Below are 20,635 nucleotides of genomic sequence, written 5' to 3'. Positions count from 1 at the left end.
GCTGGTAACTTTTCAAAGGATGCACAAGCGTTTGGACAGGAATTGCTGAAGCCGCCTTTTGGGGGTGCTTTAAAAATATTTATTCAAGCCTTGGAAATAAGAAAGCTTGTGATAATGAACAATTATTTTACGCCCACTTTACAGATGAAGAAAGCGCGACTCAGAGAGGTTCAGCTACCCCCAGTCACACGGCTACGGAGAGTACAGGAGGGTGAGGCTGCCTCCACCTACCTGTGCCTCTTTTTCTCTTAAAACCATTTCCCACTCTCCCCTTTGATGTGGCGTATCCTCATTATATGATCAAAAAGCACTAAGAAGGAGCCAGGGAATTGCAGCGGTGGGTACAGTAAAACCCAGGGTTCCCAACGTATCTGCTTTTCTGAAACATCAGCATATAAGGAAAAGAATTTAATTGCTTTTTGTCCGTGGTTTCCTACAATGGCATTTATTCATTCAGCAAATATTTACTGAACACTTATTCCAGATGCCATTTTCTATTATTTTTTTCCTTGAAAACATGCAGTTTTAAAGTCAATATTATGGTTAAGCAGATCTCACCACGTCGAGGAGAGCTTGCCCAATTTTAGAAGCACTTTATGGGAAGCTACACCCCGAGCTCCAGAAAACTCACCTGCAAATACGCTTTTGGAACAAAACCAGCTGGCAAGGGACGGGCTTTCTTTATGCTGGCATTTCTTGGGAATGTTTACTGAACATTCTTTTATCACAGTCAGTAACCATGTGGTAGATTTAAAGGGTTTCTGAACCTGATCTTGGTCATTTCTCCGGAATCGAGGTTACTGACTTGGTCAGTCTTAAAAACTGTGTGGTGCTTGTGAAAACTGCCTCACAGCCTAAGACTGAGAAATTTTTTTTTTTTTTTTTTTACGGTTTTATTTATTTATTCAGAGAGACACAGAAAGACAGGCAGAGACAGAGGCAGAGGGAGAAGCAAGCTCCCTGCAGAAGCCCGATGCGGGACTCGATCCCGGGACCCTGGGGTCACACCCTGAGCCGAAGGCAGATGCTCAGCCACTGAGCCACCCCGTGTCCCAAGACTGCAAACTTTTAATGAAAGCACAGAAAGCAGAGACTTGGTGGTTCACCACATGCATCCGAGCAGTTCTATGTTGTGGATTTAGGACTGATGCTCATAGTAGTGTAGATTATCCCTATGATTTTTTTTTTTAATTTTGAAAAATATGTACACCAAAAAGACTGGAGCAGAAGCAGATGTCTTCAGCTCCCGGACAGTTTTTTCATCGACGTCGTCAGGATTCTAACTTCAGCTGTCCTTCTACGACCACATCAACATGAAGGATTGATACCAAAGCCAACACGTGCAAAGAGGTCTCGCCGGTGAGTTTAGGATGAGGGTGTTCCCCACTAACCTCTCAGAGACTCCTGGACTGCATCTGGGTGGTGTAACTGTAAACTTTTACTCTGAGTCACCTTCTTTGGAAGAAAACCAGTTACTCTTTAGATGTGGCCAATGCTAGAATGTTGCTCTGCCTTTTGGGTCATCATTTTCGGAAGACGACGTCTGTCTTCTGGACTGTAGGTCTCTCTCGTTCAAACTCACCCATTCCCTAGATCGGCTGTGCAATCAGGCTTCAGTCTAGAGGCTGAACGCTCACTCACTGGATTTACGAATTTCTCTGACCCAAATCCTGGGTCAGAAAAGCTCTTATATTAGAAGGGTCACCCGCTTGGGAAGATGCAGTTGAAGGAAACAGCATTTGGAGACGGACGAGCGTCCTGTGCAGAGCTGAAACCTCATACCTGTGTTTAAGACCTACGTCACTGCTACCCGAGCTGAGGTCTGCGGCAGTTTATAAAGTAATACTCTCTGAACAGCGGTGCTCGTCGTTTTTAACCTTTTGTAAAAAAACAAAAAAAACAAAACCCCAAAAAAACCCAAAATAAAAATAAAGTATGCTTTACCTTTTTAAGCACACGAGGCCTAGGACTTTATCTCCTCACTTCCTTGCAGGTGTTTACTCACTTAATTTCCTATCAGATCGGCCACCTCTTATCTGTCTGAACCTTTCTCAGGTCACCTAACTTCCCCGCGCCTCTGTTTCTTCTCCTGTAAAATGGGAGATCAGAACAGGATTCCCTGATGCGGCTTTGAGCGCCGTGGGGGTTCAGAACCCTGTGCCAGGGCAACACCCGCGGCCAATTCTCATTGAACACCTACTATGTGCCAAACAGCGTGATGCAGGGCAGAGAGCAAGGGAGCATGAGTGAAGCACCATGGATACAGGACGTCAGGGCTGAAAGCGCTGGAAAGGAAATAGAGCCGGGTAAGGAGGTAGAGGATGGCAGAGATGTTATCTTTAAAACAAAAAACAAAAAACACAATTTTGTTTATTTGAGAGAGAGAGAGAACGGGCAGGGAGGAGGGGTAGAGGGGGAGGGAGAGAGAAGCAGACTCTCTGCTGAGCAGGGAGCTGGGGTTGGGACTCGACCCCAGGATTCCGAATCATGACCTGAGCTGAAGGCAGACACGAAGGGGACATGAGGGGACCGGCCACGGAGGGGCTTGTGGGCCAGGGGGGAGACCCAGGATTTAGTCCTGCTCAGATGGGAGGTCATTGGGGACAACAGGGATGCGAGCGGGGACGGGAGCCTGCCACACGGACCAAGGCCCCGGATAGGAGCCGACAGGGTGGCAGGGCGAGGCCAGTTGCCGCTGCTGCGCCCCTGTGCTCTGCATCGCCCCTCAGCACCCCTGTGACCAGCAGGCCCTGGGTGCCCAATACATAAGTCGTCGGGCTGAGTCGCTTTATGGACCTGGTTCCCTACCCTGCTGTGCAGACCCCCCCCAACAAACAGGGTAATATCAGGACATTCACGCTCCAAGAAACGTTAAAAATCACTTTACAGCAGCAGGGCCAGAAATCCAGAGACCTTCACCGATTTACCCAAGGTTGCAGGGTCAGCAAGGCCAAGAGAAGGGCCCAGGACACAGCTTTCCTCACTCAACGAGGACTTGCAAAATCCAGCGTTTTGCGGACTGCTAAAAATAACTGAACGTGCCTTATTCAGTTACTTCCTTTGGCCTCTTGTGATATAAAAATAACAGCAGCAAAACTTCTTTCCAACTTGTCCTCATTAGGTTAATATTTACGAGAATCAATTCTAACATGAGTACTTCCAAAAGTTTCTGAAATAACCCTTTGCCTTAGGAAGTCCATATAAAGGAGCATCGCCACGACCGTGGACTGGCGCTCCTGCGAACCTATCCTGCTGGAAACACTGACTTTCTGTCATTACTTTAGAATGCCAATCTCTTACCCTAAATTAACTTCTAGATTAAAAACAGTATTTGTCACGTTCGAGGATGGGCTCGGTCGCCTTGGCGGCATCCGCGATGTCTAACAACTTCATAGCTGGCCTGTCGTTCCCAAGGAAAGGAGGAGGCCGTGCAGAGCCGGTCCTGGTCCTGGGGCGCATCACGCATCCAGACCAGCGAACGGCATTGTCTTTCCAAAGCAAGCAGGAAATTTCACCTATTTCCAACTACCCCATTTCCTTGATTTTTGTAGGACTCAAAGAAATTAAGAAGGAAATCTAATGTCACTGAGGACAAGGCAGAACCGGGTAAGAGCGTTTGGAATCGCGCCCTCCCGGGGCAAGTGGAGCGTGGATACCCTACAACAAGCAACACTCCCCTCTTGCCTGTCCCCCAAGGCCAAGTGGGTACCTGAATTTGGGTTCCCACCACTATTCTTGATCCTTCCTCGAGCACCTCCTGAAGCAGGACCCCCCGGAGGGCTACAGCTCTCTTTACCTTCCTTCTTGGAAGACTTGCTCGACATCGCAAGCCCTTGCGGACTTCAAACGTACTGCTGGTCTGGTTACGACTATTTTCTTAAAAACTGACTGATGGGCAACGAGTCAGGTTTGATCCCAAGGCCGGCAACAGGGCTTCTTGGAAGGTAATATGTGCGCAGTGAGCCATTTCCCAATCATCTGATTCATTCCGTGCATATTAGGAGAGAGGGAAATTCAACCGAGGGCCAATTCTCCCCTAAGAATCCTTTAGTTTAATTATGACCTCAGTATATTAAACGTCTGTAGGACACCCACGTCAGCCCCGCCGCTCTTGCTCTCAGCAGGGAAAGGAAAGGAGGAAACCCTTTCCTACTAAAAAGACAGGGAAGGCTGCTCTTTGTCGTTCTAAAACATGGTTGAAAATACAATTTAACTGACTACGAGGCCACCGTGCTTCTAATAAATGAACATCTTTTCACTGCTAATTTTGTGTTATTTTACCTTTCATTAAAAAAAAAAAAAAAGTAATTCAGGTTAAACTCAGCCGAACAGCAAAAAAGCTCTTGATATTTTGAAGCATTTTGGAACAATTACTTTGACAGGAGCCCTTGACAGTTAAATGACTCCGTTAAATGAATGTTACAGAAGACACATAATGATTTTCAGTGAAATATTGAATTTAACCACAAATGAGGAAAACCCAGTCATAAGCACTATGGGTATATTTGAATAATAACATCTTGCTTATGAACCTCAATGGATTCTGTAATTTCTAATAATCATGCAACCAACCAGTTAGAGCTGGTATGTTTCCTATCTCAGGGCTCTCCATTCAGTTTTGGTTTTTGCTTTTGCTGTTGTGTTTTAATCAGAGAAATCAATATGTAAATTGTGAAGCTGGCAACGATCTCCTCTGACATCAGCGGGATATTTTAGACTTAGGCAATTAGCGATTGCCGTCCCACCACGGAAGTCTCCCCTCTTTCCTTTTTCCCATTGGCTGAATGAGGGTCTTTCACAAAGTAAAAAAAAAAAAAAAAAAAAAAAAAAAATCAGGAAAAGGCAAGAGAGCCTGCTGCCTGAGAACGTGTGACTTCACTGTATGTCCGTGTTCCCTCCACCCATGGGACTCAATATTCCTTTTCTTATTTTATGGATCGAGTGTGAGATGGTATCAAGACCTTTACGTGTTTTCTCATGACTAATGACTAAAATATGTGCTGAAATAATAAAACTGGTACTGTTCAATTTCCTTTTCAAATTCAATCTCCGTATAAGTGGGAGTGCCCGTGTGATAGTGAAATCCGGCTAACTATAAAATTCTGTTTTCTGGAGAAGAGGAGCTGGATTTCCTTGTAGACTTAAAAACAAAAAACAAAAAATAAGAACCATGTGGGTTGGGAGTCTGTGGGGATGTTCGGGTTCAAGAAATGAGTCAGAGTAACACGGATGTTCTTTATCTTGTGTGTCTGGCGAGGAGAGGTGAAAAGTCAATGCTCAGCCTACTGGGTGGTGGTGCTTAGATCTCCGCACGCGGTGTGCGGACGCGTTCCCTGGTTCTTTCAAGTAGGTGAGTTCCGCGTACCCTGTACCCACCGCTCCCTGCCTGTACCTTCATTCAGCAGCTGCCTATTTATTTCTATCTCCTCCCCACCAGATGCTCACTCCTTGAGGACAGGGAGGCCTTTCGATCTGGGCCCCAATAGGTTGTTCAATGAACATGCTTCTGAACCAAAAATGTTTAACTCCTTCAGGTGACAGTGAAAAATACCTGGAAAAGTCTAGGTGGCTTAAATAGTTGATACCAACAAAGGCCAAGTCCGGACGTACAGCAAGCTGCCTCACTGAAATATTACCTATAACCATCCTCACTCAAAGTGTGGTCCAGGGACCAGCAGCCAACAGTGTCCCCGCGGGAACTTCATAAAAATATGGGCTCTCAGGCCCCCGGAGCAGACCACCTAAATCAGATGTGCATGACAACAAGGTCCCCAGGTGATGCAGGCACTGGGAAGTCTGAGAAGGATTTACGTGGAATACATGACTAGAAGGATGCCTGAAGCACTGATGGCGTACGTGACGGACGAAAGACAAGGCCACAGCAAGCTGATTAATACAGAGGTCAGCTGAGAAAGTTTTAGAGCTCCCTCAGGACATAGTCACAGGTGGGAAACCCACTCATCCCGTTCCTTTGGAACCCTTTCTAGATACTTCTTCACGCTCTTGCCTGTTTAAAGACACAGCTGCTCTTAATACTTGTCTTTTCTCCTTGGTGCAAAGAGAGTATTTATCGTCAGCATGCTGACACTCGCAGGAGTTTTGGCTTTCTCCACGGCAAGTGTGGATGATTGAAAGGATATTGCTGACACCTGAGTAAGAAATCCAATGACTCCAAGCTATGTAAATTTAATTATTTCCTTTAATTTTTTTTTTTTTTCAGGAATCTCTCTTTTCCTCAGCTTTGGAGAAGTCCTAGCGATTTTCATTTAAAAGAAATACAAGTCAGCAGTGGTTCACTGAACAGGCTGACATGCAATTTCATAGGGGGAGAGGAGCTGTGTCTTTAATCTAATTTGTGCTCTCAATTCCCAGCTAATGTATCTAGGGATCCTGATGTATGCATTTACAAGGAGACATCTGTAATGCAGAGTCCAGCTCTCGGCAATTCTCTGAAACGTGGCTCAAAAAAATTAGTCTGGGTTTTTGCAGCGGCCCTACAACGCAATAAATCTCCGTATACTCACAGATGTAGAAATATTCTCGGCCTGGCCTGAATTCAAATCCCAGAGAAAAGGGTGTGAAGAGCTGGAATTTTTCAGAGAACTTGAGCGGTCCATTTGGAGAGTGGGGCCGGTTACATTCCCATCTCTTGAACCCTTTGGAAGTATGGTCGCAGGCACTGTAGCCATCAAAGTTCACCATGTAGAGGACATATCGCTCAGTCTTATCTTCCGGGACCGAGTCCTCATAGTGAGGGCAGAAAACATCCAGGTAGTCATTGATACAGACGTCAATGTGGTAGTCACCCCTCTGGAATCTGTTGGAAGAAGAAGAGAAAGATGAGATTATTCCTAAGGACAAGACTTCCTGCTTGGAATCAGCGCGGGAGTAACTTTAATAACGCGGGTGCTAACAGATTTATTATAAGAAGGTTTTATAGCCTCCCATCATGATTTGGGGTACGTTACTGTTCCAGATCTAAGCGACGACCCTTTGACAGAGGAAATCTATTACTAGTCTCTTGTTTGTTTCAAGACACCCTAAAAATGGAACTCCTCACATTCGCTGTAAGCAGTACACTTCCTGACGTGCTGTTTCCCTTTCGTTCTTAAAAATCACATACACTGACGCAACGTTTTGATATTTCAAAGCGGCATCTCACTGAATGAGCGTTTTTGAACAAATGAATAAGTCATTTAGAGAACAAATGGACGACGGGGCTGTTTTTGCCATCATGGAGATCATTCTCAATTTTCTATGCAAATGTTGAGAATTAGAGCCATAAAATGGAGAGAATTAGGATCATAAAATTTAAAGGTTGGAAAGAAAATTCCTGGGACACTTGCGCATTAGTGGAAAATAAAAACCCAAGGCACAAGGAGAAGGCGGCGGGGGACTGCCCCAGACCTGGGAGGGCAACTTTGGGTCTTAGCTGTTTCTCTTAGTGAATGTGCTTAGGTCACAGACTCATTTCAGCTCATCTCTTTTGATGCCCCATCCTTTTCTATGTCAAGAAATTAAAACAAAACAAAACAAAACACAACAACAACAACAAAACAACCCCCCCCCAAAAAACAAAATAAAAGAAAGAAAAGAAATTAAAACCAGCTAAATCAAATGAGCTGTTCCCCCATTTCTTTGTGCTGTAGGGCTGGACCGATGAGTCATGAAAGCAACAAGCTGGACGAGCACAGCGGAACCCGGCACCACTTCCATCCTGAAGATACCCGACACCCACCCACCCACCCACCCACCCATCACTGTCCGCATCACACCGTCTGCTTCCATTCTTAAGCTTACGAGAAGTTTTGCTCATTTGGGTTAACTAATAGTGCCTGTCTCCATCAGACGGACAAATTTCTTCTCAGCAACTAAATGAGGTGCGAAACAGGAATTGTCATGTATGCAACTTACTAAAACCAGGACAGAAAAGCATCTAGAAGCCCCAGTTTTTAGCTAACGAGGGAGGTCTCTGAACCCTCAGAAGGTTCATCATAAAACTATGTTACTGCTAAAATACAAATGCCAATCAAGTCATCTAGTCTTGAGTCAGATGGTCTCCATGTGAACACTTCCCAATGTCACTGAGCTGGTCTAGTCCATTTTTTGGTCATCTCTGAAGTTTAGCAAGTTTCTCCCTATGGTGAGCATAAATCTGCCTCCATTTGCTTTCTATCCAGTGATCCTACTGCATCTGGCTGCCTGACATCACAAAGAACAAACCCAAGTCCTCTTCCACCAGGTAGTCCTGGTAAGTTGACACTTGGAGTTGTCGACTCCATCTCTGTATCCTCCTTTTTCCACACTTGACAATGCTGATTTGTTTGGTTATTTCTGTCCCCAGACTCCTCACATTCTAGGTTCTCCACTCTTCATGTCCTCCAGGTTCCCAGGGACCTCCTTGAAGTGCAGCCCCCAAACATGACCAATACCTCTGACAGGTTGCTGTGACCGGCGGTCACCCCAGGACCACCTTCATCCTGGATGCTAAATATTACTGACAAAGCTGAGATTCCTTCTGGAGATACAACATGATACACGTGGAAACTACTCATTTTAGTGAGTAGACCTCATTCAATGACTGGATTGCTGTTGTTGAGTGGGAACGTCATAAACCACCTGAGCCTCAGGTTCCTCAAATAGAAGTTGGGAAAATGATGAGAATCTGCCTTGCTAACAACCCTCACGCAACGGCTTCAAATCTCCGACATTGCAACGTATGAAACGCACCATGTGAATGCACTGCATTGTTATTCGCATTGAAATGTATTAAAGCGTATTAAAATCGGTAACTAAAAAAAAAAATAAAATAAAATAAAATAAAATCGGTAACTAACAGAAGAGTAACTTTTCAACAGCAGTCAATGGACCCAACAATAAAAACAATCCTTGTTTCCCTTTTTAAAAATCCCCAAAGACAGGGAATCACGTTAAAAAAAAAAGTCTAATTCTGTCCTCAACTATCAAAGGATCCCCCAAAACTTCATTTGATCAAATGCTTTCGAGAAGCAGCATGCCGATTTATACAAGGAGAATAAGGAGAGACGATCAGATCACTTTCAGTTAGAGGATCTCAAAATGCATGAACATAAAAAAAACAAAAAAACAAAAACCTAACCCTGGAAGTATTTATTTCTTTATATTTACAATGATTACGGAACTGGGTTTACTTTTTCTTCATTACTGGCAGACGATGATTTGTCAAGATGCAAGGAAAGCTTGTGTTGCTTTTAAAAGATTTCTGAACATCAAGGTAACATCACTGCCAAAGTACAAAGAAGAGACGCTGCACCGTTCAGATAAAAGGGTGCCGGGCTATGAATCATCAGCACTCAGAGGAGCCTGACGGTTCTGGAGGAGAGCCAGACGAGAACTGCAGCAGAAGGCAATGCCCAGATGTGCTTTATATTATTATTATTATAGATTTTAAAGACATTCAAGGGGGGAGGTTTTCCCTTTTCCTAAGTGTCACTTATTTTAGCTTCTACTAGCACTTGATACTGCTTAGACGTGGGGGGAAAAAAAAACCACCCAGAATTAAAACTGCCCCTGTCCAGACCCCTTCTGTTACTGCTCCATTCTACAAATTGTCATTGTTTTTCTGATGCTTTGAAGTCGGCTTCCCTTTTCCGACTCTCCTCACTGTGGATACTGCTGGCGTTTCCATAAAACAAGCCATGAGCGTGAAAGACCCATTTTACACTGGGTTGACCTTATCTCTTCCTGATGACATTTTACTTTGTGTGGGGTGTTAAATGGATCACTGTGGGGCCAGTATTGAACATGGGATCGTCCCTGTGATGGACATTTCTACCCGTCTCTCCACAGGACAAAGAGTAGGACTCGCCGTTGAATCAACTTCAGCTCCGTTTCAGATCTTGCATTTGCACAAGTCAGTTTACTAATACAATTTTCCAAGAATGGACAGTAAAAAACAACGATAAACTAGAAATCCTAGAAAAGGCATTCCTGTAACCTACCCAAGTACAATCTGAAGCGAAGTTTAGGGTTAGATATTCTAATACTACCCCAGATCACACTCTTTGGCTACAAAGTAGTACCAACCCATTCTTTTCTGGCCCTACTGTGAAGACGGCACACGTGTAGGGCTCACATAATTGAGTGTTTATTATGCTATACTCAGTACCTCAACTTCTGTCACAAATCCTATAGAGCAGTTACTCTTTGTACACCCTTGTAAAAATGAGGATTTTGGGGGGCGCCTAGGTGGCCCTGTTGGTTAACCGCCTGCCTTGGGCTCAGGTCACAATCCCGGGGTCCTGGGATGGAATCAGTAGGCTCCCTGCTTCTCCCTCTCCCAACCCCAGCTTTAGCACCCTCTCACTGTCTCTCAAAGACATAAAATCTTTAAAAATAAATTCTAAAAAAAATAAAATAAATGAGGATTTCCAGACTAAGAAGTCAAGCAACGTGCCCGATGTCACACAACTAGTAAAATGTGGAGGCAGACGTCAAGCCCAAGCATTCAGACCTCAGAACTGAAGCTCTTTACTGTCCTGCTTCCTGAGGGATATGCAGGTCAAGCTCTTAGGTCTACTCTTGATTCCCTCACAGGGACGATTTTCATTCTTGATGGGGTTCCAGGTCTCTGCCCCGCTCACTGATGCAACCAAACACTTGCTGCATCCAGGATCTGCTACGCTAAGGCTTTACCTACGGCGTCAAGTGAAACCCTCAAGTTATGATTAGTTTTATCTTCCTGGTGAGGAAATGACTTTCAGAGAGGCTGTTATCCTCTTCGTTCATTTTCTTTCACAGGAAACAAGCAGCAGAGTTAGGATTTCGGGATATCTGGTCCCGAAGCCAATTCTCTTTCCTCCTAAAATGCAATGGTTCCAAAGTTTTACCAGTGGTTGTAATAATGCCCCTCACCTGAAGGGTTTTGGTGCCACTGGGTTACCTCATGTTTATACTGACCTTCTAGGGAAGTCGGATGCAAGGTGTCCTGGCTCTGTACCCTCCCCACCACACTGGTTCCCAAACTCAACTGAAAGGTGTGTTGACATCCACCCAGCATGCATCTCACACAGCAGGGATGGCTCGTGCACCCCACTCTGGTTTTCCATAGAATGAAGCCCTGTTGGGCTCAGGAGCTGCTGACATAAAGGGGTCTCCCCGCCGCCCGCCCCTTCAGGAAATGGCTTTCCTGGGGCTTTAGTTCCTCTTAAGAGAGAAACTCAAATCCAGGAAGAAAGATTTCACACGCCCATATGTACAAAAGTCACGAGCGGCACGGCTGCTGCTTTAAACACATTTCTGACTTTCTTGGAAATTCTCTTGTAAAGGTCTCCCCTTCACTCCTTATCTTTAATTCCCTCCATTGTGTGTGTGGGAGCCTTATGTCTCCGAAATCACTGCACGTGATGAACTCTGAGAACCAACAAGCCCGCGATAATTACCACACAGTCTCTACCGAGTGATCACAGTGGTTCGCAGGCAGCGCGCTCGGAAAAGCGCTGTGTTACTGCCCTGTGTTCTCAGAACACGAAAGTCTCAAATGCCAGGAGACACCTTGTATGCGCAGGAAGATGGCCCTTGGCCTCCCCTGAGCGGCAGGGCTCCCGGGGTCAGGGCTCCTCGTAACAGGCAGTAGCATGCAGAACTCCGTCAAGGCCTGAAAACCTTGGATACATCCACCACAGTTTGACAGTAGGCCGGCTGAGAGCCGATGGCTTCTCTACTACGAAGGGTCGTGTTAGCTCATCAAGAGGAAGAAAACTCCCTTCTGGCAACCAGCGCTGTTACCAACTCAACTACCGAACACGAATCAGGCACTTTATGGGGAGCTCTGAAGGCCCCAGAAGCTGCCTGGAAGGGTGGACAGAAAGCACATCTCACGGCTGTCGACAGCAAAAGGAACAACTAGCCCTGGCACGTGGTCATAAGGTCTACCTGCCGACGCGCGTGTGCGTCTCATCTTCAGCGTTTACCTGATGACATCCCTCAGCGAACTGGTTTTGATCACAGATTTAAGACTCTTATTAACATCTCTCTCCTTATCGAACCTGTCTGCAGAGAGTGATCGATGATTTGAATTCAAATGAAATCAAGACACAGACGAGGTCACAGTCAACCACCTGTCTTTTCACTACTCGGCTGTTAAGAGCGCCCCCAGCTTTCCCACCGGGATGGGGGGCCCAGACGTGGCTTCCCGACCAGACCTAGTTAGCAAGGACCACTAAGGCTTCGCTCCTTCTAACCTCAGGGGTTTACTTTCAAACTGAAAGGAGGGACGTGCAGTACCTGAATAGTCTTTTACCTGTGTCAAGTGGAAGTTCCCAACTTACTCTGACCCTGTCCTTGGTTTGTCTTCACTGGGGCAAGTTGGCATCATCTAGCTCTCTCTCTCTCTTTCATTTTTTTTTTTAAAGATTTTATTTATTCATTCATGAGATGAGACACACACACACACACACACACACACACACACAGAGGCAGAGACACAAGCAGAGGGAGAAGCAGGCTCCATGTAGGGAGCCCGACATGGGACTTGATCCCAGGACTCCAGGATTAGGCCCTGGGCCGAAGGCAGGCGCTAAACCATTGAGCCACCCGGGGATCCCTCTCTCTCTCTCTTTCTCTCTTTTTAAAAAATTTTATTTACTCATGAGAGACAGGCAGAGATAGAGGCAGAGGGAGAAGCAAGCTCCATGCAGGAAGCCTGACGTGGGACTTGATCCCAGGACCCCGGGGTCAGGCCCTGGGCCGAAGGCAGACGCTCAACTGCTGAGCCACCCGGGAGCCCCTCTAGCTCCCTTTCCCAATGGAAGGTTCTCCATGCCATTGACCTTCCTCCCCCTTCTATCCCACGTGCTCCTGTGCCGTGGATACCGACAGCCAGGGAGGCCAACCCCAAAGGCCCCACGCGCAGGGCCCAGGGTTCCAGGCTGCAGAGGAGCAGCATCGTGACCACCCTGCTGGGGGTTCACCGTCAGCCACTCTCCCCCGTGCTGTTCTCTTCCTCTCCCCCCTGCTCCCCCTTCCTCATCCGCTAAAGCCAAAACACACTTCATTTTAGGAGCTGGAAAAGGAAGGGTATGGTGCATATTTAAAACGTTCTAAATTGGCCTTTAGCATATGTTGCTGGCACAGCAGAGAGCCTGCTTCCAGGGAAATATGTACGGAGGTATTTTGTCAAGCAGCTCCTGAGTGAAGCTTCTTCACTCCATAAATATAGAAGCAGCATTACTGAAAGGAGACGGAGTAGTTATCAGAGGTTAGGAAGCTGCGAGGCACTTCTGTGCCCCCTTCTGTGTAGTGTTCTAAGGGATTCAGTCACGGAGATGTTATTTCTCGTGAACTGGGTAAGTTGATTATTACATTTTAAATGTATTTTAATCTGTCAAAGAGGTGATTGTTTTAATATCCCTATTTGAACAGAACTACAAGGTCACTACTTTAATTACGAGGCAACTTAACAGATGACACTCCGAAATTGAAATGTAAGAGAAGGATGTGATTTATGGTCACAGATTAGGCAAATTTATCAGCTTAGGGTTCCTCCCCAATTTTAGATCGAGAGTGAATATGTCTTGGCAGCCCCGTCTTTCGACCGACTTAAAGGCTAATTTCAGAGTCACAGGTCACTTTGGGATCAGGAGAGGTTCTCATTCGTCCTGGAGGTCCCGATGGGCCTGCTGGAGACCCGGGGGCTGGTTTTTAAATGTGTTTTGTGAGGAGGTGGGCAGGACGGCAGTCTCTGCTGAGCGACTCCCCTCGTCCCCTTCTGTTCTGCTCTCAGCACAGAATGCAAGCCTTATGGCTTTCGTACCCTAAGTCGGAAGATGCTCTTTTTGTTTTGTTTTGTTTTCCCGCAGAGGTTAAAGCATGAAACGCAAACAGCAAACCCGACAGGGTGGATAAATAATAGCATCACTGGGGGCTGAAGAAAGATTTGTTTTGCTGCTGTTTTTTTTTTTGTTGTTGTTGTTTGTTTTTTTTTAACGTCCTGCTTCCCTCGTGGGCTGAGACATGTGTGTCTTCCAGACGTATTGGTGATTGACCTTCATTTGCAGCTCGGAGATGGAGTCCTGGACAGTCTCACCACTCCCAGGCCAGTCGCTGAGGCTAAACTGGGGGGAAGTCTGAATGAGGTTTGATGACCACAACACCTTGCATCAGGCAGCCCCATCCAGCTCTCCCAGGCCCTAGAACACACCCGTCACAGCTAAAGCTCCTACAGCAGTGAAGATTTACAAGCTAGAAAAAAAAAAAATACTCGAGGATGATTTTCAGAGATATTTCTCACCTTATTCTTGCGCCTAAAATGCAGTGTGTTCGAATGCATACACTTTTTTTCCCCCAGAGAAGCCCGAGATACTGACAAAAATACTTAGGACCCAGGGCGGGTGTTTCATCCATTACTAGCAATCCTAATAAAGTCCTTGCACATGCATGTTGTGGTAATTATCAATTCTGCAGCATAAGAGCTTTGCCTCGAATTCAGTTACTGCTGGTTACTGATGGGAGTAAGACATCATTTACGACGGCAGATATTGAGGGCTCATTAGTGGTTTGGGACAGTAACCTGTCCCCCTTTTTCTCCATGCATGTGTGCGTGTGCACATGCAGGTGTGCACAGGCCTTAAAAGCCGGCAGGTGAAAGATTTCACAATTCACACTGACTACTCATGTCCAATGGATGGATAAAAACCTCCCGTTGGTTGCCTTTCTAGTGCAAGTCCCATCAGCCTGAAGGACTTTTTAAAACTGGGATCTCCCAAGAGCAACTCCCTGTTTCCAACACAGAGCCCACAAAGTCTTCCCTCCTCCAGTGTTTAGAACTCATTTGGAGTTTGTTTTATTAGCTCGACTGAGGAGCTCCAAAGGAAACAAAGCATTAAATTGGCAGAACCTAAACAAGACTGGCTTTCGGGAAGGGACTGGGAGCTCTGGGTGACAGTCTAATTGCTTCTAAGCCCCCAAAGCGGCCTCAGGCACGGAGTAAGAATGTGTCAACATCAACAGGCTAAGGAGGCCAAAGAACCAGCCAGGCGGAGTGCTGCACACCCGGTGCGTGGCACATGCCCCGACGGCTTCCAAGCATGGCACGTAAGAGACCATCAAGAGCCCTCGCGGCGCCCTGAGCGCACGTCCTAGCAGAGGTCACTCCCGCAAAGCCCAACGGGCTCACTCTGGACTCCTGCAGGTCAGGAGCTTCCCCACGTGTCTGCCCTTGGTGCCCTATGTTATCCGGGGTTTCCTATTGTGTCAAGCACGTGGGACGGAGCACCTGCCACACACACACATGCACACGCACAGGCACATACATGCACACGACATGTGCATACATGCACACACACACCCACATGCACACGTCCAAAAGCAGTTGCAGAAAATCGCGGGACAGGTTATCCAGCCACCGTCCCACGAGAATGGGATCACACACGCGGGCTCCGTGCAGGGTGTGCAGGAGTCAATCAAACCAATAAGCCACCTGCCAAGCAGCTTGCACACACACCAAGCCCTCTCGCATCCCATAGGGACGGGTCACCCGGCAGGACTCCCAGGCCATTCCTGGTTTCAGGGGTCATAATGACAGCCCAAGAGTTCTCAGAAACGTTCCTATTAACCGATTCAAGTAACGATTTGGTAGTTTTTAAGTACTGGTGTGCAAACCCCGACATCAATATTTATGTTACGGCTCGATCACCACTTGCTGGACTTCCCACCAGCCAAGTCCGAAGTCTGGCCCTGACTTTTCAAAAGTCGCAGTGCTGTGTGCGAAACCTACATGGCGGGGAACCAATCTCCATTAATTTATCGTCAAGTAAACAACAACAAAAAAAGCTGGTAGAAAGGACAGGACAGGACGGCTTTCTCCTATGCTTGATCTTCACACTACAGGAGGAAGCATCTATTCGAGAACGCCAGGGCGGAACAATAATAATGTTCACACTGAGCTTTCGGGTGCAAACACGGCTGCTCTCGTGGGCACCCTGGCGCGTGAAAGGCAGCTGCTTTGACATCTCCTTAGTTTCAACGCCCCTGAGCAAGTGGACACAAACCTGGAGCTTGAAAAGAACATGAGGCGAGAGAAGAAAAGGGAATCTGGGGTCCTTAGAAATGAGGCAGCGGGTCAGGTCATGATCTCATGCAAGGCAAACGCACAGATTTTGAAGGACACTGGGTCAGTGCTGAGAGCAGATCACGGTGACAAAAATGAGGATGGTTAGCGTACTTTTAGGGAGAACTTTTTTAAGAGGGAGCCCCCCTTGAAGGTGGGGGGCCGGTATTTGCTCTCTGTAGGTGCGGCCCGGAGCACCGTGTGTGTGTGCAGAGGCGACCAGACGCGAGCAGAGAAGGAAACTACCCGAAGGCCAGGCCAGGCTCAAGAACAGGACAATCGTCACGAAGTGGCCCGTCATCTCCGTCTGCGCCCTGGCAGCCCGGAGTCAAAACCCGCGAACGGCTTCACGATGCTGCAAACCAAGGTCAAGAGCAGCAGCGCACCAGACCCTGGTCCACTGACCACGGGTCGCAGGTGGGGACCAGGACTGTCGCTTGGCCCGGCTCGCAAAGTCCGGCCCGCGGAGCCCGCAGCGTCAGCACCTAAAGGCAGAATGAAAGTTCTCTCTTGTCATTAAGCCCCCTAGTCAATTACCATTCATTGGGGTAATTAAACACTGGAAAGTGATGCCGGGCTAATTTTCAGATTATGATAATTACGCGTCTCTGCTAGGCTAGGCTAGCACCGATCAGAGCAAGATGCTGCGCGCACCTCCCTGCGGTGGCTCCAGTCACCACTCGGCCGGCTCGGCCTCCTCACGGCCTGGCCCGTGGAGGGAGGGCTTACTAGCACCCCCCACCCCCCCACCCCTCGGCCGGCGGCCCCGAAGGAGAAGCACAGACTGGCCCCGTCCTCGGCCTACTGCCCCCCAGGTACACAGCTGAGCGGTGTCGGGGCCCGGGCCGGAGAAGGTGCGTCGGGAGGCTGTGCCCAGAGGCCGTGCGACCCCCGCCTTGCAGAACCTGCAGCTGTGCCGCCCCCCGGCCCAGGGGCTGACCGGCCACGGGGGCTTATGGCCCCGGGGCTCCCCACCGCTCGGTCGGCCCAGGGCGGGACCGTCGGCGCCCCCTCCCAGCAAGGCCCAGCCGGGGTCAGGAGAGGGCAGCCGCTTCCCCAGGATCCACCCGAGTCGCCTCGACAGATCCGGCATCTGGGCCCCTCGCTCAGAAAGCTGGCCCGGCATGGCCCAGCACACACGCCCAGTCACCGCGGCACCCCGGCGGGAAGGCAAAGGGGGCTTGAGATCCTTTTTAAAAAATTTTTAAAAAATATTTTATTTTTTTATTTATGAGACACACACACACACAGAGAGAGAGAGAGAGAGAGAAGCAGAGACACGGGCAGAGGGAGAAGCAGGCTCCGTGTGGGGGGTCCAACGCGGGATTCGATCCCAGGACACCGGGGTCACATCCTGGGCCAAAGGCAGATGTCCCCCTTCTGTGTGTTTTTTAATGTTTATTTTTTATCCATCTTCTATCTGTGCCAGTCTAGGTAATTTCTTCTTATTTTTTTTTTTTTTTTTTTTTTTTTTTTAATTTTTTTTTTATTATTATTATTTATTTATGATAGTCCTACAGAGAGAGAGAGAGAGAGGCAGAGACACAGGCAGAGGGAGAAGCAGGCTCCATGCACCGGGAGCCCGACGTGGGACTCGATCCCGGGTCTCCAGGATCGCGCCCTGGGCCAAAGGCAGGCGCCAAACCGCTGCGCCACCCAGGGATCCCCAATTTCTTCTTATTTTTAAGCTAACTGGAGTCTTTAGCTGTATCTAAGCTGTTTATCCAATACACTGAATATATAATTTCAGTAATTATATTTGTGATTTTAGGAAGTTGTACTTGATAATTTAAATAATGTACTTAGTCACTTTAGGGGTTTACTTCTGTTTTTATCTTCCTTCTCACATTAAAAAAAAATTTATTTATTTATTCTTGAGAGACACAGAGAGAGGGAGAGAGACAGGCAGAGGGAGAAGCAGGCTTTCCGCAGGGAGCCCGATGTGGGGACTCGATCCCAGGACCCTGGGGTTACACCCTGGGCCAAAGGTGGATGCTCAACCGCTGAGCCCCCCAGGTGCCCTTTGAGATTCTTCACATGGCTTTATCCTGGGACTCCCGAAGCTCCCCCTGCACCCCGCCCCATCGGCATGTGTCCCTGCTGCTAGTGGAGGAGGTGTAGAAAGGTTTAGTGGCTACTACAGCATTCCTGTCACGGTACGGTTGTCCATTTTAGGATTTCCCCCCTATTATTTGGGTATTATGGACTGAATGCTTGCACCCCCCAACCCCTCATCCCGAAATTCATATGTTGAAGCCACAACCTTCACCGCGACTGACTCTACTAGAGACAGGCACTTTGTGGAGGTGATTAAGGTTATATGAGGTTATAAAAGTGGGGCCAGGACCCAACAGTATTACCGTCCTTCTAAAACGAGGGCCCATCACCTCTCTCTCCTGTCCCCTTCCCTTCATGTGCCTCCGCCAGCCAGGGGGAGAGCTCTTTCCAGAAACTGACCCTGTGGGACCTTGATGTGAGACTCCAAGCCTCCACAATGGTGCAAAGAAATTTCTGTTGGTTAAGCCAACAAGTCTCTGGTCTTTGGTTATGGCAGCCTGAGCACACTAATAAAGGTAGCTTAAAATCCACTTGCTGGAAGAGTCTGGGACAGGGCGGCATTGAATTAGATCACTGCCAGAGACTTCAGAAATACAAAAATCTGCAAAAATCTGATGAAGAACCACAAGGTAACAGTGGCCGGGAAGGAAGGGGATGGGAGGGCGGGGAGGGGGAGCCAGTGCTGGCAGCCCCACAGCACCCTGCAGGTGGGAGACACTATCCATCTGCCGTTCTGAGCCAATGGCTGGTCTGAGGGGAGAAGGCACCTTGTTTTCCTAAGTAAGGATAGTTTCACCTCTTAAACTAACCCATGGCACCATGAAAACGACTGTATTATCACCCGGCAATGGTGTTATCTCACTGTTTCAGCAAGGTTTTCACCCAAAGATAGGATGAAGGGTGTTACAGGGAAGTCACAGTCTCTATTTTACCCTCCCTTGACCCTGGAAATTAAAACAGAATATGCCACCGCCTTTCAAAAAATCCTATTAAGTGCATTCCGGGGCCAAAGCAAACCACGAGGTACCTTTGTTCACACCAGAAAACATAAAACTGTCATTTACTGGTGGCCTGTGGCTGAAGACTGGGGAGCTGGGGAGCAGAGGTATTTCGGTTCATCACATAAAAATGGTTTTGCACTACTTGGTATTATGATTTCCTCCCACAGTCATTAAAAGGATATTCATTCATACGGCGGGATCCTCTATTTACTTTTATAGCCTGGACCACAGAAAGATATATGCAAGAATAATGCAATCATAAAAAATAAGAAACTAATTGCTCTATCCCAAGGAAACATAAGGGGGAGGAGAAAGAAATAAACAATTCACCATTTATTTTGCAGAAATAAATCTAACCACTTTAGGGGGTTCTCCAGGGCTGTAACCTCACCCCCAGCTGAAGGCTTGTCTGCCTCAACATCAGAGGATAGAGTCGTCTCCCCTACCCCATTTCCTTGTAAGAAGCCCTCCGTCAAAATGTGCACCTCGGAAGGGACCTGCAGTTCAAAGCAAGCATGCACGACCCTCCCCTTGAACTTTCAGAACCTTCTGGTCCTGCCACCATCTCCGAATGCGCCGCTGGCAGGGCCTGTGATGCTGCAGAGGGATGGCTCACGCCGAGACGCGAGCACCATGGACGAAGGGGACCATAACGGGCACTGCACACTGGGTGACAACGCAGCGTTGCCCTGGGGATGACAGGGTCACAAGCAGCTCTCTCCAGGGTCTGGTAGGACAATTCCAGATCTCCAAGGTTCTCTGACCTTAGACGGCGTCACCTGTCGCTGGCCACAGACTCACAAAACAGGGCCATCCCATCTACTGATGTTGTGACTCGACCCACAGGCACCTGCTACTCTGCACGTGCCAGGTATTTAATTAAAATCATACCCCTTGGGACCCCTGGGGGGCTGAGCGGTGGGGTGCCTGCCTTGGGCTCAGGACGTGACCCCGGGGTCCCGGGATTGAGTCCCGTGTTGGGCTCCCCGCGGGGAGTCTGCTTCTCCCTCTGCCTGTGTCTCTCATAAATAAATAAAATCTTTAAAAAAACAAAATCATAACCCTTTTAGCATTCTAAAAGGAACTTAGGTCCCCCCCCCCCGCCCCATGCCACAAACACACACACACACACACACACACACACACACACACACACACACGGTGCACTTTTCAGCCCCTCTCCTAGGAAGCAGAGGTGGAGGCCAACGGGGACTTGTGGTGGCGCGCTCCAGAACTTTCTGTCTCAGAACACCCGTGGCTGAAAAAAGATGCGTGACGGCTAAGGCCCACCCGGGCTGCTCGAAGAATCCATTCATTAAGCGAAAGGCCCATGTCCTGGGCCCTGAAAGTGGTTACAATGGCCTTGTGACCATGACTAGACAAAGTCACAAGTCTACACACCACATGGTGCACAGTCTACACACCACACGGTGCACAGTCTATACACACACCACACGATGGGGGCGCGGGACTGAGGCCTCCACATGCC

At 47.9% G+C, this 20,635-nt stretch overlaps 1 protein-coding gene across 2 annotated transcripts in view; it reads right to left on the bottom strand.

Annotated features, from left to right (window-relative positions):
* The window catches only part of EFNA5 (ephrin A5), a 273,649-nt gene that overhangs the window by 38,373 nt on the left and 214,641 nt on the right, over nt 1-20,635 (bottom strand). For both annotated transcript variants that reach the window (XM_041751951.1, XM_041751952.1), the window contains exon 2: nt 6,525-6,817. In XM_041751951.1, coding sequence (XP_041607885.1) covers nt 6,525-6,817 — 293 coding nt within the window. The remainder of the gene's footprint in view (nt 1-6,524; nt 6,818-20,635) is intronic.

Source organism: Vulpes lagopus, chromosome 4 (genome assembly GCF_018345385.1).
Source record: "Vulpes lagopus strain Blue_001 chromosome 4, ASM1834538v1, whole genome shotgun sequence".
In the NCBI taxonomy this organism is placed as follows: domain Eukaryota; kingdom Metazoa; phylum Chordata; class Mammalia; order Carnivora; family Canidae; genus Vulpes; species Vulpes lagopus.
The sequence above is the reverse complement of the archived record's forward strand: the minus strand, read 5'-3'. Positions and strand labels throughout refer to the sequence as shown.